Source organism: Saimiri boliviensis, chromosome 2, assembly GCF_048565385.1.
Source record: "Saimiri boliviensis isolate mSaiBol1 chromosome 2, mSaiBol1.pri, whole genome shotgun sequence".
Classification (NCBI taxonomy): domain Eukaryota; kingdom Metazoa; phylum Chordata; class Mammalia; order Primates; family Cebidae; genus Saimiri; species Saimiri boliviensis.
Genome location: NC_133450.1, coordinates 152,472,977 through 152,497,406, shown reverse-complemented (window position 1 = coordinate 152,497,406; position 24,430 = coordinate 152,472,977). Strand labels below are relative to the sequence as shown.

General features: G+C 41.7%; 1 protein-coding gene across 5 annotated transcripts in view; it reads left to right on the top strand.

Annotated features, from left to right (window-relative positions):
* MAMDC2 (MAM domain containing 2) overlaps window positions 1-24,430 on the top strand; it is a 304,045-nt gene that overhangs the window by 216,073 nt on the left and 63,542 nt on the right. For all 5 annotated transcript variants that reach the window (XM_074394698.1, XM_074394696.1, XM_003935631.4 and 2 more), the window contains 4 exons: window positions 3,452-3,708; window positions 8,735-8,828; window positions 16,786-16,929; window positions 20,176-20,441. In XM_074394698.1, the coding sequence (XP_074250799.1) occupies window positions 3,452-3,708; window positions 8,735-8,828; window positions 16,786-16,929; window positions 20,176-20,441 (761 nt within the window). The remainder of the gene's footprint in view (window positions 1-3,451; window positions 3,709-8,734; window positions 8,829-16,785; window positions 16,930-20,175; window positions 20,442-24,430) is intronic.

Genomic DNA, 24,430 nt, shown 5'->3' with positions numbered 1-24,430 from the left:
TGCAGACGTAATTAGTTAAGATGAGGAATAGGGTGGGCTTCCAATCCAATATGACTGCTATCCTTATTAAAAGGGGAACTTTGAAGAGATCGAGACCATCCTGGTCAACATGGTGAAACCCCGTCTCTACTAAAAATACAAAAAATTAGCTGGGCATGGTGGCGTGTGCCTGTAATCCCAGCTACTCAGGAGGCTGAGGCAGGAGAATTGCCTGAACCCAGGAGGCGGAGGTTGCGGTGGGCTGAGATCACATCACTGCACTCCAGCCTGGGTAACAAGAGCGAAACTCCGTCTCCAAAGAAATAAATAAAAATAAAAGGGGAACTTTGAGCTCAGATAGATGCCCATAGGGAGAACGCCATGCAAAGACAGAGGCAGAGCCCCTCAAGCCAAGGAATGCCAGGGATTGCTAGTGCACCACCGGAAGTTTGGAGACAGGCCAAGAACCAATCCTTCCCTCATGGCCCTCAGAAGGAGCAAACCTGTTGACACCTTGATCCTTGACTTCTGGACTCCAGAACTGTGAGACAACACATGTGTGCTGCTGAAGCCTCCCGCTTTGTGGTACTTTGTGACAGCAGCTCTAGCAAACCATACAGGCAGCATCCCTTAAAAATGGATAGATTTGGCCAGGCATGGTGGCTCACACCTGTAATCCCAGCACTTTGGGAGGCCAAGGCAGGTAGATCACCTGAGATCAGGAGTTCAAGAGCAGCCTGATCAATACAGTAAAACCCCATCTTTACTAAAAATACAAAACCTAGCCAGGCATGGTGGCGGGTACCCATAATTCCAGCTACTTGGGAGTCTGAGAATGGAAAATTGCTTGAACTCGGGAGGCAGAGGTTGTAGTGAGCCAAGATTGTGTCACTGTACTCCAGCCTGGGTGACAGAGCCAGACTCCATCTCAAAAAAAAAAAAAAAAAAAAAAAAAAAAAAGACAGATTTGCTGTGAAAACCTGAATTCCAGACAAGGATGGAGAAAGCCTACCGCACCGAGCTCGGTGCTGGGCATCCGCTGGAGTAGACCCTGCTCTCTCAGGAATGCTGGAGAACACAGAGGTGAGCAGCCAGGTTTCTCATCCCAAGCCAGTTATTGCCACATGAGAATATGGGCCCAATGCTATCAGATGTTTTTATTTTTCCAGACAAGCTTGATTTCTGTTTCTTGATGCTGGAGAAATATGACTTCAAATGCTGGCTACTAATTTACTCCTCTCTATTTTCTCCTGGACTCAGTCAACTTCACCCATATACTTAATCTAACTGGCTCATCTGAGCATTTGAGTTTCTAATTTCTGTTTATTCACTGTTGTGTGGTTTGGCAAGACGATAAGGTAAATTATATTCAAACCAAGGAGGTTATTCAGGGGATTCAGGATGTTGAACTTGCCACCAGGAGAAAGTGAGGTTTGATCTGTCCATCTTTCCCCACTGCCGTGTTGAGGTAAGGATCTTCCTGAGACCATCTCTCTATGTTACATAACCATATGCTGAGAGCCCACCACGTACTGGGCTGTGTGTTAGATGCAGAGTAAACATCCAGTGTATAAATGAATATGTTCCTCCTCATATTCTTGCTGCTCTTCATAAAAGAGAAAAGGTATTCTCTCTTGAACTTCTGACCTCAGGTGATCCACCCGCCTTGGCCTCCCAAAGTGCTGAGATTATAGGTGTGAGCCACTATGCCTGGCCGAGAAAAGGTGTTCTTTCTTTCCTTATTTTAACTTTTGGAGACAGGGTCTCACTTGTCACCCAGGCTGGAGTACAGTGGTGTGATCATAGCTTACTGCCACCTTGAAATCATGGGCTTGAGTGATTCTCCTGCCCCAGCCTCCCTAATAACTAGGACCAGGGGTGCATGCCAGCATGCCCAGCTAATTTTAAGAAAGTTTTTCTGTAGGTACAGGTCTCAACTTCCTGGCCTCAAGCAGTCCTCCCACCTCAGCCTCCCAAAGTGTTGGGATTACAGGCACGAGTCACTGCACCTGGCTAGGAATTCTTATTAACCAGAAATTATGTCACAAAAATGAAGATATTAAGCTATAATTGTTCTGAGCTTGTAAATAGAAAGGGCGTTTTGTTAAAGCTGCATTGCATAGCACTCTGTCATCACTTAAATCAATTCATTTGAGTCATCACTTAAATAAATTGCTAACAATGCTAGCTACCATTTATACAAAACAGGCTATACTGCAAGCCTGGTTCTAGAATTGTGAATGGCATTGTAATATAGGCAGCCATGATGTGCCAGGCACATGCTAAGCACTTTACATACATGACTCCATGTAATATTCATCACCTCTCTGAGGAAAGTAGTTGATTATCATTCTAGGGATAAGGAAACTGAGACCCAGACAAACTCTGAAACTTGTTCAAGGTTGCAAGGCTAGTAAGAAGTAGAGTGGGATTCAACCTCAGTTCTCTTCAATGCTAAGTCAAGGCTGTCTCCATTCTGCCACATGGTTTCTGTGTTTCACCAAGATGCCCCTAAGGGAGACCAGCCCCTGGGTCCAGAGCCCACTAAGGCCTGCCAGAAATGGGATCACACATCCACCCCTCCTCATTGCAGTGTTGATTGACCTTCATGCTATTAACGATACACAAATGACCATATAGTTGGAATTCAAAAATCTTAGTTTCACTCAAAAACCACATGGCGATATCTTGGATAAATTGTAAACATGTGCAGGAGGGTCTCTCCATTCTCTTTTAAGAATAGATGGTATACTTTATGTGCTCTTAAAAGTCTTATAACAAAAAAGGTCTGTTGTTCACAGTGGCTCACACCTGTAATCCTAGCACTTTGCAAGGCCAAGGCGGATGGATCACCTGAGGTTGGGAATTCGAGACCAGCTTGACCAACATGGAGAAATCCTGTCTCTACTAAAAATACAAAATTAGCCTGATGTGGTGGCACATTCCTGTGATCTCAGCTGCTTGGGAGATGGAGGCAAGAGAATAACTTGAACCCAGGAAGCAGAGGTTGCCATAAGCCGAGATCACACCTTTGCACTCCAGCCTGGGTAACAAGAGTGAAACTCCGTCTCAAAAAAAAAAAAAAAAAAAAAAAAAAGCTTGGGAGAGAGTGGCTTCTAGGGTAATGTTCTGTTTCTATGGGTGTGTTCAGCTTGTGAAAATTTAAGCACTTGACGGAGGACACATCTACCTTTCTCTGTATATTTTATTTAAATGAAAAGTAAGGAAAATAAAAGGAACGGTTTCATCCTGTATTTAGCAGAGTATAACGAACCCCATGGACTCGTCTCTCAGCTGTAACATTTTTCCATCCACTCATGGCCAAACCTCTGTCATCTGTAACCCATCCACATCCTCCTCACCATTCCCACTGGACTATTTTGAAGTAAATCCCAGAATCATGCCATTTCACCTGAACCTTTTCCCCTCCCCACCCCCAACTCTGACGCTGTGCTCTCTGTGTGATTTTCAGGCCACTACATGTACGTGGACTCAGTCTATGTGAAGCACTTCCAGGAGGTGGCACAGCTCATCTCCCCGTTGACCACGGCCCCCATGGCTGGCTGCTTGTCATTTTATTACCAGATCCAGCAGGGAAATGACAATGTCTTCTCCGTCTACACTCGGGATGTGGCTGGCCTTTACGAGGAAATCTGGAAAGTGGACAGGCCAGGGAATGCTGCCTGGAACCTTGCAGAGGTCGAGTTCAATGCTCCTTACCCCATGGAGGTAGGCGTACCAATGCACCAGCTGTGCCAGGGGCACTCTGCAGTCATGCCACCCACACACAGGGCTGGAGATGGAGAGTCTGTGCAGCCTCACACTCAGTCTGTCTTTTCTGCTGTGCCTCATTTGTACTCTTTCTTCTCCTCAGCCCCACTCCTGCTTGCCCTTCCTCTGCATCCCCTTCTGCTGGCCGCCTCTGTCACCTTCGTTTCTTAGCAAGGGCAGTTTTTATAAGAGCAAATACTGCAAAAGCCAGTCAACCAACTAGACTTCTTGAGGACTCTCTCCTTCTCAACCTTGCACTGTGGTCATGGAGGGTTCCAAAGAGGAGATCAGAACCCTCCAAGTAAAACTCACTCTTGAGCTACCCTTCCTGAGAGCAGTCGTGAAGGTTTTCCTTACTTGAGTGAACTGTTTTTTAAGAAAGGGGGGGGGGGGGAGGAAGGAATTCATCTTTCTTTGCAACATAAATAATATCATAAAATCAAAAATAAACTTGCAATTATGGCCCTAGTTTGAAACAAGGCTTGGTGCCTTCATTTTAAAACCTTTTCCAGTTACATAAGTGATGTGTTCAATACAGAAGAATTAGAAAATTTAGAGAAATGAAATGAATCAAAATGTCCTAAGCCAACTTTACCAAGGGGAAGACTCAACCTTATTCTGAGCACATACATTAATACGTTTATATCTATGCATGTACTTCAGCACCTATGAGCACCTTCAGTTCTGACTATCCAGCCAAGTCGATAAAATTATGTCCGTATTTACAGAAAAGAAGAAAGAAAACAGAGTGTCCAAGAAACTGGACTTTTTTTTTTCTAGGTCACACAGCTGGTGAATGCCAGAGAACTGAGTAACTAAGTTCCTGGACTAAAATCTGACCCAAAGCTGAGGAAGGAGGCCCAGCTCTGTTTGAGGACCCCATAGAGTTCTGGAATCAGTGGGTGCAGCAATGTGGTTGCTGTAAGATTGCTATAAAAATTTGGAGCTATAAGTAGAGTCTCAGTTACCCCAAGTTATTAATATCCCCCATTTCACTTTGTGCTTTTTACAGTATCTTCTCCAGTTCCCTTTAAAGTGCCAAAGCAGATTATTCCTCTGGATGGGTTTCAGTGGTGCCATCTGCTAGCCTGATGTAGAGCTGCAGAGAACAGGGTTGGGTCTTGGTTTCTGATGTGTTTCATCTACTGATGGCATGCCTGCCTCTCCCCACACTCCCTTCCTATTTACCTCCCCCACCACCTTGCAAAAAAACAAACAAACAAACAACAACAAAAAAAAAACCATTCTAGAGAGAGCACAGTGTCTTTTGCAGAATGTGTGCTATTTTCTATCCCAAAGTCCAACCAGGTCTTCATTTGTTCTTGCAACCCAGTGGAAAATTTTCTGTATTATAAGGAGAAAAAGAAATACATGTACTGCTTCAAAAGTTTTCTATCAAAGTCAAATGAGTCCCGCACACACACTGACAGCGTTCTCTTTACCAGCTCCTTTCATCCAACCATAAACTCCTCAGCAACGTTTGTCTGAATCACACTTGGCTGAATTTTTTAAAATAGGTACTTGAAAAGTTACAACTCTAGACGCTACTAAACCTCAATACGCATCCTTTGGGTCAACACATGTGATTCTGCTCTGTTAGTCTGAACTACTCACTGGTGTTCTTTGTTCTCACTCGTCAGGAAAAGAAACTTGTCCTGAAGAAATCAATGAGTTTAGTGTCACCACATTCTCAAGTGAATTTTGAGAAGGAAAACCAACATTGGAGACTGTCTGAACAAGAGAACATTGGCACAGAGGCTGTGATTAGCAAACGCTGCTCAGGAATAGCATTCTTACTGCATCAGCTCAGTATAAATTCTGTTCACTTTCTTTACCAGCTAGTGCTTTGAGAGCTAAATGTCATGAACCTGTGTTAAGTTTGTAATCTTAATTTGCCCCTTCTCATAAGTCTACATCTTTTCCTTCATTCACAGCCCTTCCCCTTGGCAACGATAAACTTCTAGGGTTCTCCTTGGATTTTGGAGAGTTTAGATACCAGGTCCCTGTGGAAGCATTGCTCTTAAGGTGAAAGTTACTTTTAAGAACTCTTTTGTCCAAACTTTTTCTTTTCAAAAATGAAGAAACTGAGGCCTGGAGAAAAATGGACCTGCTCAAACTAATTAGTGGCTAATAGGCTAGAACCTGAATAGAAGCTCAAGAGGGAGTCAACCTGCAGAAAGAAAATATATATATAATTTTTGAAACAGGGCTCGCTCCACCACCCAGGCTTGAGTGCAATGGCATGATCTTGGCTCACTGCAGCTTCTGCCTCCCAGGTTCAAGCAATCCTCTCATCTCAGCCTCCCAAGTAGTTGGGACTATAGGCATGTAGCACCACACTCGGCTAATTTTTGCATTTTTTGTAGAGATGAGGTTTCACCATGTTGCCCAGGCTGTCTGGAACTCCTGAGCTCAAGTGATCTGCCCACCTCAGCCTCCAAAAGTGCTGGGATTCCAGGCATGAGCCACTGCAGCCAAGCAACCTACAGAAAAAGATGTAAAATTAGTTCAGAGTTTATTTTGTACCTGATTCTGTGATCAGATATTTGTATACATTATCGCATTTAATCTCCTCAACAGTCCTACAAGACAGGTGTTTGATAGATAAGAAAACTGAGATCCTGGGAGGTTAAGTGATTGAGATGGTTTGGCTGTGTCCCCACCCAAATCTCATCTTGAATTCCCACATATTGCAGGAGGGACCCAGGGAAGGTAATTGAATCATGGGGGCAGTTCTTTCCCATGCTGTTCTCATGAGAATGAATAAGTCTCATGAGATCTGACAGTTTTATAAGGATGAGTTTCCCTGCACAAGCTCTCTTTTCTCCTCTTTTCCTGCTGCCATCCAAATAAGATGTGACTTGCTCCTCCTTGCCTTCTGCCATGATTGCGAGGCTTCCCCAGCCACATGGAACTGTAAGTCCATTAAACCCTTTTTTCCTGTATAAATTACCCAGTCTCGGTATGTCTTTGTCAGCAGCTTGAAAACAGACTAATACAGTGATGTATCCAGGCTCATCTAGCTAGTAAGTGATGAAAATGAGATTTGAACTCTGGGCTGTCTCCAAGAAACTGTTCTATTCAGAAGCTGCTGCAAACTAGAAGCCTACAGGTCAAATCTAGTCCACAATAGTGATCTGCCTGTCTGTGGAATGTGGTTTTTCATCTCATTTTTGTTTTAATTTTTGAATTAATTTCCAACATTAACAAACTCAAAGATTTCAAGTGAAATCTAGAGTCAGATTCTCTTGATAATTTGCTAGATACAGAGACATTAGACCTCATATTTGTTTACTAGGGCTTCCCATATCAAAGTAGCCCAAAAGAAGTGGCTTAAAAAACGTAAATTTCATATGTCATAGTTCTGGAGGCCAGAAGTTCATGATCAAGGTGTTGGCAGGGCTTGTTCCTCCTGAGGGCTGTGAGAATCTGTCCTATGCCTCACTCCCATTTCTGGTGGTGTGCTGGCAATCTTTTGCATTCCTTGACTTACAGCTGTCTGCCTTCATTTTCACTTGACATTCTGTGTGTGCGTGTGTATGTGTGTATCTCTACATAAAAAGTTCTCTTTTTTATAAGAACACCAGTCATTTAAATTAGAGGCTCACTCTACTCCAGCGTGACCTCATCTTAACTAATTACATTTGCAGTGACCCTATTCCCAAATAAGGTCACATACTGAAATACTAGAGGTTGACACTTCAACACAGGAATTGTGTTGGGGGGCTGGGCAGGGGACACAGTTCAACCCATAACAGGCCTGACTTCCCACACATCAGCAATTGATGGAGCTGAGTGACAGCTGACGCTTTAAACGGGGGTTTCTGTCTCTGTTTCACAAGAGGCTCCACCATACCAAGCCCTATTCTGCATTTCCACTACCTACCTGGCCTTCGTAGGTACTGAAGTTTCAAGCCCTGTTCTGTGCTGAGTCTTCTCAGGTTATTAACTCACACAGAGAAGACTGCACACCTGGGTGGTTTTTCCAACACAGGTAAAAGCTATGCTGACATGTGATCCACCATGGTCACAGGCAGAAGGTGGTCAATTTCACTCACAGTTAAAGTTGGTAGCAGAGAAGAAAGCAAAACTCAAGGGGTGTAAGTCATTGGCCCAGGTTCTTTCTAACCATTGGAATATACTTGGACATGCTGAGATTGGGGTTCTTATCTCTGACTGTTCCATCTATTTCCAGGCCTTCATGTAGGGTTCATGTAGGAAGAAGGAAAGGAACTCAGAGGGCCTTAGCTCCTGAGAGATGGCAGGCGGGTAACAAAACCTGGCCTGCTTTCTTTACTTAGCTGATTTTTCCTTTAACTGAAGTTCATAATGCTAATTAGTTCTGTAGTTCTAGCAGAAATGACGTAGGCACTTCAGCTGACACTCAAGGAAGAGGGGCATATCCACCAGTAAAATGCAACTTTAGAGACTCTGTCTTGGTCCATTCAGGCTGCTATAACTAAATGCCATAGACTAGTCATTTATCAACAACAGCAATGTATTTCTTACAGTTCTGAAGTCTGAGAAGTCCCAGATCAAAGTGTCGGCAGATCTGGCATCTGGTGAGGGCCTGTTTCCTGGTCCATGTGGTACCTGCTCATTGTGTCCTCAAATTCCAGAAGGGTCAAATGAGCTCCCCTGGGCCTCACTTACAAGGGCACCAATCCCATTCCAAAGCCTAATCACCTCCTAAAAAGCCCCACCTTCTATTACCATTCCTTTAGGGATTCATATTTCAACGTATGACTTTTGAGGATGTGTGAGTGTCCCATAGGCACTCAGGTCAGAATAGTTTTATTCTCCCAAAAAGAGACTGTGGGTTGAGGCGGGTACTGCCGAAGTTCATATTTGGAAACCTGATTCCATGACTCCTTGTAATTTGGCTTCATCTGGTTTGATTGATGTGTCATTTTAAATCATTAAGAGCACTTAAGCCGAACAGAAAATATGTGGACATGTGACAGAATGCCATTTTCCTCTGCAGGTTATTTTCGAAGTTGCTTTCAATGGTCCCAAAGGAGGTTATGTTGCCCTGGATGATATTTCGTTCTCTCCTGTTACCTGCCAGAATCAGACACGTGAGCATTCTCTATTTATCATGACATTTTTGAGTTGTTCCTGTTTCAATAGATTTTTGTGGTCAGAACGTATTTTAATTGCTTTCAATTTTCATTTCTTTCCCCTTGTCTCATCCTTAAAAAACTATTTGATCTAAGAGTCATTCTTCTGGAATATTACTCTTTCCCCCCTCAAAGAGGGAATCTAATGTTTCTGATGCCATCAGCCAGTTGTCCGATCTTAGGAAGCTCTCATCTTTCCTTTCCAGGGAAAGAAAATGGAATAATACTAACGTGTTCTCACTCCATCTTTCTTTTTAGAGGCTATCTTGGGTCCATTTATGGGTGGCTGGGTAGATAGACAAAGCTCTCACAATCTACCGAATAGAATAATATATTTTAATATCCCTTTCCAACTGTACGTATCCAAAATTTATAAATGTCCTCACGTTTAAAGATGTTAATATTTGGTAGACATCTCTAGACGGTTTTAGCCAAATAGCATGTGCTCTGAATTAAGTTAATTTCCCCTTCCAAGGTGAACCCTCAAATTATTTTACCATGATCAGTTTTGTGATTTCATAAATTTGATGTTTAAAATGAGAAGATTATTTCTACTCTCTGGAAAAACATAAGTAAATGGATTCAAAGTCAATTAGAAAACAAATGTTTTGTAATAAGAAGGATAATAATATATTAATAATAACCCAGATAAATCAAATGGGCTTTACTTTTAAGTGAGTTTGTTTCCTTGAGAGACCAAGGGAAACGCTATGGTCACCCCACCTAATCAATGAGTCCTTATTCTGGGTTTGGTAGCATGGAAAAAAAAATTATGAACTACCCTTTTGAGGTCTTGCACTTAAGATAGAGTTGATTCGTAATTTAATATGATTTCAGATATACTCTACAAGTCACAGAACTAAGAAAGAAATTTTTTTTGATGAGGGGAACTGAGGGTCTCACTCTGTCACCCAGGATAGAGTGCAGTGGTGCAACCACAGCTCACTACAGCCTCAAACTTCTGGGCTCAAGTGATCTTCCTGTCTCAGCCTCCTGAGTAGCTGGGCTTGGCTAGCTTTTTGCTTGTTTGTTTGTTTTAGTAGAGATGAGGTCTCATTATGTTGCTTAGGCTGGTGTTGAACTCCTAAACTCTCAAGGGATCTCCCCACCTTGGCCTCCCAAAGTGTTCATATTATAGGCATGAGCCACAGTTTACGTTAAAAAAATTTCCATTTGAACTCAAAACTAGAGAGAAATCTACTAATTTGCTGAAACTGAATACTATTTTTCCTAATTCCAACTTTTTTAAAAAGGTGGTTAAACTGCTAAAACCAGACTAGATTTACATACATTTTCATGATTTAATCCAAACAGTAATCAAGGATTAAGAGTCTCTAACTTTAACAGAACACAGAAACCAACATTGTTTTACTCCTCTACATTTGATTCCTCCCTAATTTTATCAGTTAATATTTCAATTACATTCATAGTAATTCCACAACCTCTTTATCATTATTTTTAGAAAGGGTCTTTTTTCTCACATGAGGCAGTTACACTGAAATTTTACATTCCCCAGTTTCGTCAATGGGAGAAGAGGTGTTTAATATCTGCACTGGGCAGGTGGTGGGTGAGGAGGCAGCTGGAGGAAATAGAACCGACTGAGTCACCCAGAAGTAGTGTTCAGAAATGCTCCTCCTTTTGAAAAAACGGAATTTGTGTGAGCTTTTTCCTACTATACTGGTGGTCTGTCTGGTGAAAGGAAAAGAAAGATTCCAGCAAAATGAGGACCATGTGCTAAGAGGGCTGTTGACCCCTCAGTCTGCAAAGTACAGACTCCTTCTGTGCAGGAACTTCCATAGATATGAGTTCTTATACAGTTAAGTTAACCAAGGCTCCATATTGATCTTCAGAACTTCCCACTAGGCCAGCTTGGCTTTAAATGGTTTAATTGCATCATCATAGTGTTATGTTCAGTCCACCAGGAATGTGGATTTACATCCCTATTCTGCCACTTCCAAGCTGTGTGGCACGGGTCACGTTATTTAACTTCTTTGAGACTCTATTTCCACATCTATAACAAAGATGGAAAAATCTGTTTCATAGAGTTGTTGAGAAGGTTAGTGAGTTAATGTCTGTGAATGCCTTAGCACAGAGTATGACACACAGAAAATGCTTCATCATGAGACAATATTTACTTTATTTTGAAAATAATGCTCACCCATCCCTGGAGAACTGTGGGTCAGATTGCAACTAAAGAGAACCAGCAAAGGGCACTGGCTTATGACTGTGTCAGCTGGAGCCTGCTTTATGTCTTTCACTGAGCAGGTGTGGGCCAGATGGAGTCTTTAGATGCTGAGCCTACTAGTTTTGATACTTGATCTTACATTTCACAAATAGTTTATGCCCTTCTGTTTCATAACAGGTGCCAACATTTTTTTTCCTTATCTTGGTTAGCTCCAGCCTTCTTGTCTCTGCTTTTCCCAGCTGGATCTAGCATTTTCTTCTCTCATCTCCCTAATAGGCTGAGACAGGAATTATATCAACATATGAAGCATCTTGTTCCCACCGTCTGGTTGGGTTTAGAGTTAATCCAGTCTCCCAGACCTGAGACCCATCTCATAGTCACAGGTGCTCAACAGCAATGTCAGGTGGCCCTTCCAGAGGACAGTGAGACCACCCCCACTTGCCTTTCCATCCCTTTGCACCCACACTTTCCCCCTTCACAACCATGTTTATCTCAAAGTTTAGAAGATGGGGGCAAGCCTTTCTTTTGGTCTGTAAATCTTTGAATGCCTGAAGAGGTGACCCAATTCACTTCTAGGAATCCTGCCATAATGCCCAGCCTCAAACTGAGAGCTCGACTGCCCTGCCATAGGCAGACCCAACCTCCTGTCTGGATTTAGGGCCCCCACACCCAGGCCAGGGACTGCGTAGATCCTAACACTCACGGGTACGCCTCTCAGGGGATCACTACCTGAATCCCAATATCAGCCATTCACTGACAACACACTGCCCTGACCTCTTGTCTATATGGAAACCCAGGCGCAGTTGCTGCCTAGGCTACAGCTGAGGTTGCCACAGCCTGCCTTTTCTTAAACACCCCAGAGGGTCTCCACAGCCTAGTCAGTGACCCAGGCCTTTGTTTCTCCATAGGTCTTCAGTGTGGTGGCATGTCCTACTGCTTCTCCTACCCAAGCCAGCTTTGAGCTGTCTCAGCCTGCTCTCGGGCTGGCTTATGCTCACATAAAACCACCGTGTGAGGTTAGGTCCCCAGTATCTATCTTTCAGCACTCAGGGGCTGATGAGCCTTTTGGATCTGTGGGACCGATGCTGAGTTTCTCTCCATAACTCCCATGGAGCAGAGGAAAGGATGGGAAATGCTCCCAACTATTCTAAAATTGCAGTGCACTCCAGCTAATTAGATTATGTTCAAAGCTTCTCATTTCTAAAAAGTTCAAATGTCAAAAAGCAAGTAATTAATGAAACCTTACATTATGATGCTTTTTGGTGAGTTGCTTAAAGGGGCTGTAGTTCTTTTCTTCTTTTTTTCTTGATCATCAACAAATGCTCAGAGGCTTCCAACTGTCTCTGATTCCTCCCTGTGCTTCAAATATGTCATTACACTTCCCAGCAGCTCAATTTGGGATCCGCCCTTTACTAACACCTCTGAAACAAGCTTGAAGCAAAAGCTCTGCATCCACCCGGGTTAGAAACAGGCCTCTGGCCCCATCTTGAGGAATCGGAACTGTCTCAGGGTAGCGGCAGCACTCTAGGTGAAAAAGATTTAGCCCCTGAGTTATGCTTTCCAGATTTTTTTTTTTAATCAGACCTCCTCAGGACCCCAGGAAAATCCATTTCAAATATATTCATTAGTGAAGTAATACAGTTACATCATCAGAAAAATCTTTTATATATGACCTAGTCTGTCACCATGGAGAGAAGTTGTCCTTTCTTACTTTTAAGTTGTTTTGATAGGCATCATTTTTTAGTATAGTTTAGGTTCACAGCAAAATTGAGAGGAAGGTACAGAGGTCTCTCACAGTCCCCTTGCCTCCGTATGCATCACTGTCCCCCAGAGTCCATAGTTTACATTAAGATTCACTCATGGTGTTGTATACTCTATGGATTTGGACAAATGTATAATGGCATGTATCTCTCAGTGTAGTATCATACAGAATATTTTCATTACCCTAAAAGCCCTCTCTATATTCAGGTCAGGAGTGGTGGCACATACCTGTAATCCCAGCATTTGGGGAGGCAACGGAGGGTGGATTGCTTGAGCCCAGGAGTTGGAGACCAGCCTGGGCAGCATGGTAAAACCCTGTCTCTATTTAAAAAAAAAAAAAAAAATTAGGCATGGTGGTGAATGCCTATGGTTCCAGCTACTGAGGAGGCTAAAGTGGGAGGATAGGTTAAATCCAGAAGGTAGAGGCTACAGTGAGCCAAGATTGTACCACTGCACTCCAGCCTGGGTCACAAAATGAGACCCTATCTCAAAAAACAAATGACCAAACAAACAAAAACCATGTATGTTTTCTCTATTCACCCCTCCCTCCCTGCAACCCATGGCAACTACTGATCTTTTTACTGTCACCATAGTTTTGCCTTTTGAAGAATGCCATATAGTTGGAATCATATAGTATGTAGCCTTTTCAGACTGGCTTCCTTCACTTCGTAGTATGTATTACTACGTTTACTCCATATCGTTTCGCAGCTGGCTCATTCCTTCTTAGCACTGAGTGATGTTTAGTTGTCTGGAGGTACCACAGTTTATGTATCCATTCACCTGCCGAAGGACATGGCTTGGTTGTTTTCATGTTTTGGTGCTTATGAATAAAACTCCTATAAACTTCCACGTTTTTATGCCACTTCCACCCCCTTCCACACACCTAATAACTGAGTTAAGATTGTCTTGCAGTTACCAAAGGGCACTGCTTTAAGATTCATTCCTCCTTCTACCCTCTCTAGCTGGGAGAAAGGAAAAAGGAGGGGCGTTGGGGGGAAGATTGATTCCTGATGAGGAATTCACTGACCTGTTCTCTTCGTGCATGGCGCTTGGCAGTGCCATCCCATTTCCTGAGTTAGATGGCCGTCTGTGGATTTGAGATTTTCATTTGTTTTGTTTGTTTTGTTTTTTGTTTTGTATTACCCAGTAGCAGAGGGGTGACTCATACTGAAGACCTTAATGGGGTTTCCTGTGCTCTCAAATCTCCATGGGAGAATGTCAAAGGATCCTTGTTTGTATAACATCCTGTTTATTTTTCACAGACTTTGTCTTCAGGGCTTAAAGATATACCCTGGTGCTGACAGAATCAGGCAGAGCAGGGTGTGAGCTAATCCACCAGTCTTAGAGCATTGAGAATTTTCTTCATTTCCTCTTCTCCAGTCTGACTCATCTGGGTTTGCTCCTGGTGCGCTTCCTAGGGCATGTCGCCTGAGATACAATCAGGTTCTAGTTACACAGGAACATTTTCTTCCTATTCTTCTTTTTTGTTTGTAATGTGGTGTTAATCAGTTACTTTTTAAAATTTAATTGTCTTGGATTCTTCTTTTTTTTTTTTTTTTTTTGTAAGGTGGTGTTAATCAGTTACTTTTTAAAATTCAATTTTCTTGGAACTCTTTAATTTTCTATTATTTCAAAATCAGACAAAGTTTGCAAGAACACTACAATGAACTAGTAGTGTTTAGAACTAGTAGAACCTAAAACTACACTAAAAATCCCCTCTATATCCAGGCTGGGTGTAGTGGCATACCCCTGTAATCCCAGCACTTTGGGAGGCAAAGGAGGGTGGATTGCTTGAGCTCAGGAGTTGGAGACCAGCCTGGGCAACATGGTTGGAACTCCTGTAGACTATTCACCCAGCTCTACAAATTAACATTTTGCCGTGTTTGTTTTATCTACCATTTAAGAATAGGTTACAAACATCATGCCCCTTTACTGCTAAATATTTTAGTGTGTATTTTATAACCAAATACATTCTTCAGTGTAACTATAGGTTAATTATGGAGTTCAGGATATTTAACAATGATACAACATTATCAACTTACTTTTAGTCCATGCACCAATGTTTCCATTTGCCCCGTATTTGTTTTTCTGGACCAAGATTAAATCTTGCATCCCTGGTAGCATTTGGTTGCCATGCCTCTTTCGTCCACTTTTATCTGGGTCAGTTCCTCAGCCCACCTGAATGTTTTCTTGCTTTGGAAATTGACAAATTGAGAATATAGGAAGTTTTTATAGTGAGCTGTTTCATCAGCTCACTGCTCCAAGAGCTCAAATGTTTCTCTAGAGATAATTTTCCAGTTATTCAACACATGTCCTCTCTCCTTGGTCCTCAACTGTTAGACATGTCTGCATTCTAGCATGCAGACAAGAATCACACTTGGCTACACCAAATATATCCCACCTGCTACAGTCACATCCCCTCTGGTCTAAGAAGGCGATCTGAACACTATGATTTACAAGCCATTTGTTGATAGGATTAAAAGTTATTCTCAGAAGAGCAGAAATCTTTATTTGTATAAATGTATGTGGTACAATAACAGTTTTGTTACAAGCATAGATTGCATAGTGTTAAGTGAGGATTTCAAGGTATCCATCCCAGAGTAACATACATTGTACCCGTTAAGGAATTTCTTATCTTACATACCCCCTCCTACTCCCTCACCCTTCTAAGTCTCCATTGCCTATTGCACTGTCTGTATCAGGGTGTATACATTATTTAGCTCCCACTTATGGGTGAGAATGTGCAGTATTTGTGTTTCTGTGTCTGACTTGTTTCACTTAAGATAATGACCTCCAGTTCTAACCATGTTGCTGCAAATGACATAATTTCATTCTTTTTATGGATGAATACTCTTCCAGCTTGTGTGTACATATGAAACTTACTTTATTCATTCATCTGTTAATGGGAACTTAGTTTGATTCCTTATTCTTGCTACTGCTAACAGTGCTGAGATAAACATACGAGTGCAGGCATCCTTTGATATATTAATTTCTTTTCCTTTGAATAGATACCCAGTAATGGGATTGCTGGATTGAATGGTAGTTCTATTTTCATTTTTCTAAGAAATCTCCACACTGTTTTCCATAGTGGGTATACTAGTTTACATTTTCATCAACAGTGTATAAGAGTTTCCTTTTCTCCACATCCTTACCAATATCTGTTAATTTTTGTCTTTTTACTAATAGTCATCTAACTAAGATGATATCCTGTTGCGGTTTTAATTTGCATCACTTCTCTTCTGATTAGTGATGTTGAACATTTTTTCATATACCTGTTGGCCATTTGTATGTCTTTTCAAACAGCAGAAATCTTTATGTTCCTTCCAGCCATCTGGGCTGAGGTATTTATAGACCAGGGTAAATAATACTAGAACTCAGCGAAGTCAAAGCGATAGCAGTACCCATAACAGAGCTGTGACTCTTTGACCTGCATGATTTAAACTGAGTGATGACTTTGTTCAAGCAGATCAGCTCCTGCTACTGATGTCAGAGGAGACAGCAGCTGTGTTTCTGACACAGCGATTAAGCAACAAAGGAAAATTGTGTCTATAAAATACTATATCTTAAAATATTTTACCTTAGAGACAGATTGAGTCCCTTAAAATCTTTTTCTTTCTTTCTTTTAAATTATGTACCAATGAATTGTGAATTGCGAAGAAGTAAATGAATACGTGTTCACAGCCATGAAAGGAAATTTCTTTTGACGTCTAGTACTTCATTTTTATAATATGAACGGTGCTCTTTTCTCCCCTCCCTTTAGAGAGGAAAAGAACAATTTTCCTGTCATGTTGAAACATTGGTTTGATGCTAACCCGTCAGCATGCCATTTTGGTAAAGACATTTAGTTGTGTTTTACTTTTTGGTCTCCCCAGCACAAGTATGTATATATAAATATCCATCCACCAGTTGATGTAGTCCTTTGAGATCTTTGGGATTGATTGTCATTAACTTTGCTTGTCCTTTGCTCAGAACTTCTGTTCAGTGCCGTGGAAGCCAGCTGCAATTTTGAGCAAGACCTCTGCAACTTTTACCAAGACAAAGAAGGTCCGGGTTGGACCCGAGTGAAAGTAAAACCAAACATGTATCGGGCTGGAGACCACACCACAGGCTTAGGTAAATCAGGGAACCATCTACTGGGGGCATCTTGGGTGGTTGTTAAGCTTCACTGGCCATTCCTACTTCATACCTGCAAAGACCCTGACAAAGAAGAAAGGCAGCTGCGAAGAAGCAAAGACAATCAGCAGTCTTAGGTTTGACCATTTTTTAAAATTGGAATTCAAGTTGCTGTGCTAACAGACGTATTTGCTAGTTAATTAAACAGGCAAATCCTTGTAAATTATTTTGGAACTCACTTTAGATGCAATACCTTTAAGAAACAAATCTGCTGAATTATATTTATATGAAATCTCCCAGAAGAGACATATTCTCACAGATAAAAAGTAGATTTCAGTGGTTGCCAGGGGCTGGGGCAGAGGGAATAAGAGTGTTTAATGAGTATGGGGTTGCCTTTGGGTGATGAAAGTGATGTGGAACTACACAGTGGTGATGCTTGCACAGCATTGTGAATGCTCAAAATGCCGCTAAACTGTACTCTTTAAAATGGTTGAATGGTAAATTTTATACCATTTGTATTTTATTACAATTTAAAAAAATCTGTGGAGGGGAAAAGCTGTTAGAAATGTTGAGTGGACACTCGACGGATATATTTATAAGGAGCTTTTGGAAACAAGAGTCTGAGGTCTTTGTGTAGGGATTACCTATTAATTTAATGACAGACTTTTTGGAGCCCATACCAGTGGAAACAAGTGTGAAGAGCTTGATCTCAAAAAGTTCCATGTCTCTTTCACTTATTCAACACATGTTTATATCCTGGGGACCGGGGTGAGTTTACCATGGAGCTGGTGAAACTTAGGTTCCAGGGCCCCCGCCTTGTACCAGCCCTGAGAAAGGCCTTGAAAGAGCCCTCACAATTTAATACTTGTAATTTTGTATTCTTTTCTTAGAGGTTGCCTAACTTGTAGAAATAAAGGCCCTACCAAATCTATTCTGACCTTGGGCTGATGAACTGGAAAATCATCTCTAGAAAATCATTTGAGTTCTGGGAGCAGTGAACTGATGAAATGGGAAGCTTTTAAGGACAAAAAGACTCACCCTACTCTCAGTTTGCCCATTTTCAAGGCAATAAAACATTTAAGTGGACTAACTCCTGGGGAATATAATAGTGAACAAATCTGAAATGAATCTCACCTTCACTGGCCAACAGTCTTTTCAATGGGCAAGAGAAACATTAGACAAATGTATACACAAACAAACTTATAATCACAGGGTGTGGTAAGTGCTGTCAGGGAGGAAAAACTTTTCCTCTACCCCCTTAGGTTCCATGTTTGGACCTGAGAGGTAAAGTGATGTCAGACAGAGTAACAAGAAAAAAAATACAATTTTTATTTAATATTTTTACTTGCAGTTGGGAGCCTTCATCAAAACAATGAAGATCCAAAGAAGCAGATAGGTCTGAGAGCTTAAATACCATTTCAAACAAGGGATGGTAAAATTGTGGAGAAGCAACAAGACAAAGGGGTGGGGGGGTGCTGAAGTTTCCAGAGGCAGTGAATTATGGGAAAGTGACTTGGAAATATATGGAGGAAGCGAATGGAAGAAAAGGATTATTTTAGTAGGTTTGTTTGTACAGATCCATTTTGATGTCGACTCCCAGTCTTTAGTGACAGAATGTTCTTCCCCTTCTGGTACCGGGAGAACACCTTGTTCATGGGAAATTTTATGATCTGCTTTTAAGTTTCAGAAAAAGGGAGATGTCAGAGGGTCCTTCCTGCCTCTGCTGTTTCTCAAGTGACTTTACCTCAAAATAATCAATATACCAAAGTGACATATTTGGGGGTGGCACTTTCTTTTCTCCTTCTTTCACAGTAGAACAAAATGAAGAGTGAACTCTGAGAGATAATAGAAGAATCTAATCTTGTCTGGGATTCAGGGAAGGTTTCTCTGAGGGAAGCTGCCGTTAGCTGGGATAATGGGAGTGACCCAGGCAGAGGGAGCAACATCTGTGAAGGCCTCGAATTTGGAAAGAGCTGGTCACACCACAGGGTAGGAAGGTCTGTGTGGCTGTGCCGTGAGGAGGAAGGGTGGGGAGGAGAATGATGTTAGAGAGGGAGATAGATCCTGGGTGTGGCAGGCCACAGGAAGCATTTGGAATTTTATTATAGAGGCCATGAGAAGCCACTGAGAGGTTTTAAGCAGAAAAAAAGACAGATGAAACCTAGGTTTCAAAAAGGTTGTTCTGGCTGTCATATGGCCACCCATAATAGTCTGCTCAAGCTGCCCTAACAAAATACCACAAACTGGGTGGTTTGAACAACAGAAATGATTTCCTCACAGTTCTGGAGGTTGCGAGTTCAAAATTAAGGTGCCGTCAGGGTGGTTTCTGGTAAGGGCGCTCTTCCTAGCTTGCAGATGGCTACCTTCTCATGTGTCCTCACGTGCCCTTTTTATGTATGGAGGGAGAGAGAGCTCCAGTATGTCTTTCTCTTCTTTTGAGTTAAGTAACTGGGTAAAACTAAACTGTATACAAAGATTGAGGCACCCAAATGAAAACTAACAGGAGGAGGAGCAGAAAAAAGAAAGAGAAAAAATAAGGTGTTTTCTTTTTTCTTTTCTGCCTAGACTTTCTACGATATATGAACCCACGTTAAATTGACCATGGAGAAATTGGAAGGGGAAGGTTCCTGATCTTATTTTTCTTTATGTTACTTAGAAGGAATAAAGGAAGAACATAGATCTTCAGCACCCGGGAGGATCCATCTGATGAAAAACTTGCTCTTCAAGGGCGGGTTTAACATTTGACCAAGAGAGGAGTAGGCTGTGCCCAGACACAAAAACCTCCACAAAGACTGCCAGGCCAGCCTGGAATCCCGCCATCTCTATCACTACAGAGATCATAAAGAAAAATCTGCCCTGGACCTTCCATTCACTATAGTTCAGTCCTCAGAATATATAATCTAAGCCAGATGGTTGACCCAGGCAGCTGGTATCCCCAAGATGATTTCATCCTTTTTCTTTCATGAAAAGTGTAAATCCTAATGAATGACTGGAATCTGGACATATGCTATAGAAAATGTGTACCGGTTTCTAAAGTTTACTTAGAATTGAACAAGGTTTCATTTCAACAGAGGCGCATAGATATTTTCTGTCACTTAAGCCACAGACATTAGAAAATGCGTTCTATCGTTTAAGGCACAGCTGGTAGTCTTTGCTGGCTAGTTCTTCCACTTTAATGACATTTTTCCACTTGCTAATCTAGATTAGATTATTTTGCATTGCTGATATGTTTTTTCTTGTTCCCAGGGTATTACTTGCTAGCCAACACAAAGTTCACATCTCAGCCTGGCTACATTGGAAGGCTCTATGGCCCCTCCCTCCCAGGAAACTTGCAGTATTGTCTGCATTTTCATTATGCCATCTATGGATTTTTAAAAATGAGTGACACCCTAGCAGTTTATATCTTTGAAGAGAACCATGTGGTTCAAGAGAAGGTCTGGTCTGTGTTGGAGTCCCCAAGGGGTGTTTGGATGCAAGCGGAAATCACCTTTAAGAAGCCCATGCCTACCAAGGTACAATAGAGCTATTTGTCCTGTGTCCATGTTCAGTAGCTGGGCTAGGTTGTGAATGTCCACCTAGCTACTGTCAACTGATAATATATTGTTTTCCTCCTGTTCAGGCATATGGCCTCACCCTCACACCCTACTCCCAGGCACATGCAAGTTAATCCTTCAGTTATTTTCTGTTTTCTGGGTCTCTGCATTGCATCACCTAGAGAGTTTGCTTTTGTTTATCTTTTAAATTCCCTGAGACTAATCCAAGACTGGGAGTACATGAAAACTCCAAGTTCAACAGCTGAACTTTAGTTTGAAACTTGAGTCATAATTCTCTCTCTCTCCTTCCCTCCCTCTCAAACGCATATACACATGCTAGTGGGAATGCTAGTATTTTTAAAAGGTGAAATCAGTGAGCCTGGTTCTGCATTAAGGCTTTAAGGTTAACAACCTAAGGCTCTAGCTGAAAACAAAATGAGGAAGCTTATTAAAAAGTGTAGAGCCATCGTGGCCCTAGCCAGAGAGAATTTATGTAAGGTAACCATCAGCATCTGATTTTGATAGAAAAGAGAATATAAAAAGAGATCTTTACTGCAAGTGGAATGGAAAAGAAAGCTGTCACCTCTCAAGCTTAGCAACTCATAAACTTAAAGAAGTTTTACAGATGCAATAAATTCTGTCAACTGCAACTCAAATATGAAACCAGTGTGGGAAAAATCCATTTGGTTTCAGCCTGTCAGTCAGCTAATATCTCTTGAGTATCCTATCTGTGCAAGAAAGGAGCCCAAAGAAAAATAAGAAAGTGCCATCCTTCAAACAGATAACTCACACAGTGGTAGCTCAGTAAACATTGTTGAATGAATGAATGAATGAATGAATCAATCAATCAATCAGTCAATCACATTCAAATCCAGGAGCTACCCAAAGTCCAGGGTCCCCTGGGGAAGCTGGGAACAGTAGAATCTGCACAGACATTCATAGCCCAAACTTTTCTTGGTTACAACCATGTGGACAGAATCATAGATGTGTCCATCTATAACTTCCTGCTAAAGAAACCTAGCACACCACTCCTATCGCAATGTTGTCAGGTTACTTCTAGTCCATTACAAAACCCGGCCAGGACATGATTAAATCTTTACCATGGTTAATCAAAGATCTTGGAAAATCTTTTTTTCCATTGCTAGGTAAAAAGAAAAGTTACTTTCCATTGCTAGGCAGGAATAGCATGGCAGCCTCGTTGACTTACTGATTTTTGAAAGGGTTAAACTAATTTCTAGCACCTCTAGCAGAGTAGAAGCATATAAACTTTACCACAATCTCACAGACAGCTTCTTATTATTTGTATGCTAATTAACTAGGTAGTGTCATAAGTATTCCTTGGGTAATTCTATCAGACTTTGATCACCTAACTAAATTGAGATATATTTCTTAGCTGGTCGAGGAGAGAGAAAGTAAATAGGTCTTTCTGGTGCCACATTTCTACCCTTAGCTTAGGCTCATGCTCTTTAAGCTCATTGCCTAGACAATATCAAATGTTTTTTGAATGAGCATTTCTTCCTATAAATGTCATTTTATAGACAGACACTTGCAGCAGCATTATTGAACTTTCCTCTTTGATTTATTAGTCCTGAAGTCCAAGTTTCTCTGCACCTCTCAGGGATCTCCAAAACCTAACTTGAGTTCCCATTACCAATTATTTATCTTGCAAGTAGTTATAGTAACACACACACACAAACACACACACACACACACACACACTTATGTGTGCGTGCACACAAATACCAGAGTCCCACAATCAGGGATGCACCAGAAAGTAATGGAATTTTTGTTACGCTCCATGACCTATTTTGCTAATTTTTTAAAGGAGGATAAAATAAGCATTTTATTTATTCATTTGGCTTTCATTTATTTATTTATATATTCATTTATTTTCGTAACCAGTGTTTATTAGGTATACACTCAATACAAGAAATATACAGATGAGTGAGGCTCAGACCCTACCTTTGAGGAGGAAGAGATCACAGATGGTAGATTAAGATATGTAAGCAACTAAGTACCATGCAATGTCATGTAAAGCCCATGGAAGGGCTACATAAAAAGAGGAGTATTTTTACCAGTCGCTGTAAAAAATAATGATAAATGGAGACCCACCTGAACCAGTGTTGAGAGGGTTGAAATTCGGGCCACGCTGGATTCTAACTCCTGCTCATCACTCCAGTCATCTCTCCCATCTCTCCCTACCCTACTTTATCCTCTGTTTACAAATATAGGTTGTTTAGGTATCTACTCATTTCTTCATATTGAATCTCTGCTTATACCTGAATTGGTGCATGCCTTCTAGCAGATAAGGGTGCCCCAGGGAATTTGCCCTTGTCTTCTCTGGAGGCCAACTACCGAGGCACCCAGCAATTGCACAGTTCCTCACAAGCACTTAGGGGAAAATGGATCTAGACCCAGCAGGGGCAGAGAAATTCTTATGGTACTTACAAAGAACTAGTCATGGATTCAGCCCCAGTGCGGATGAGGAGACAGTAAGTTCAACACTGAAAAACTCTGGCTGCATGCCTAAAAGTGGCCCATAGTTCTTGGCAGGTCCCTGTTACGCAGAAATAGCTTCTCAGAGAGTGAGACAACCATTTGACATCCATCTTAGAGACATGCATTGGGTAAGGCAGAAAACTAAAGTTCACTCACTTATATAACATATACAGATGGAAATAAACATACAAAAATACATTTAAGACAAGGGATAAAATGAGAAGCCAGAGTTTCCCTTACTACTTCCTACTGCTGAACTCAAAATGCTACTTCCAGCCAGGCGTAGTGACTCACACCTGTAATACCAACCCTTTGGGAGGTCTGGGCGAGTGGAGCACCTGAGATCAGGAGTTCGACACCAGCCTGGCCAACATAGCAAAACCCCATCTCTACTAAAAAAAATACAAAAATTAGCCAGGCATGGTAGAGCATGCCTGTAGTCCCAGCTACTTGGGAGGCTGAGACAGGAGAATCGCTTGAATCCAGGAGACAGAGGTTGCAGTGAGCTGAGTTCATGCCACTGCAGTCCAGCTTGGGCAACAGAGCAAGACTCCATCTCAAAATAAATAAATAAATAAACTTCAAGACTAACCTCCTCATTTGGCCAGGTGCAGTGGCTCACACCTGTAATCTCAGCACTTTGGGAGGCCAAGGCGGGAGGATCACCTGCAGTCAGGAGTTTGAGACCAGCCTGACCAACATGGTGAAACCCCATCTGTACTAAAAATACAAAAAGTTAGCCAGGCGTGATGGCACATGCCTGTAGTCCCATACTCAGGAGGCTGAGTCACAAGAATCACTTGAACCTGGGAGGCAGAGGTTGCAGTGAGCCAAGATCATGCCACTGCACTTCAGCCCGGGTGACAGAGCAAGATTCCATCTCAATAAATAAATATTTAAAATTCCATTTCTACTTCTTGTTTTTCTGATGGCTTTTCTTCCTGATTCACCAATGGCTTCCCCCATAACTCTAAATATATTTCCACCTACATTTCTTGATTCATGAACCTTAACTGTGTTGGCTGACTCCCTATTATGAAAGAGAAGGAACTTATTCCTTCTATTGCTTCTGCTTTTCTCTCTCTTCCTCATAATTTTTAGTTTTGTTTTTATTTTTATTTTTCTTGCTTCCCTTTACAGCTTTAGTACACTCAACCATTTATTTTTAGATCCATAAACTTTCGACAGTGTCTCTTGACACCCCACCATGTTAAGATGAGTAAATCTCTCCCTACCCCACACTTCCCTTCACCTCTCTTACCCTTTGACTTCCCAGATTCTCCCAGATATACTATTACTGAACTTTCACATTGTTATGGCCTAGAACATTTATATTCCTACAGTTAAGCCTTCTGCACTTTGCTTACAGCACGATTTCCTTATGTGGGTCCCCTTGGCATTTTGAAGAGGACAGTTGTGCCTTTGTGGTGAGGCCGTTTCTCACGTTACTGGATTGTTAGCATCTGTGA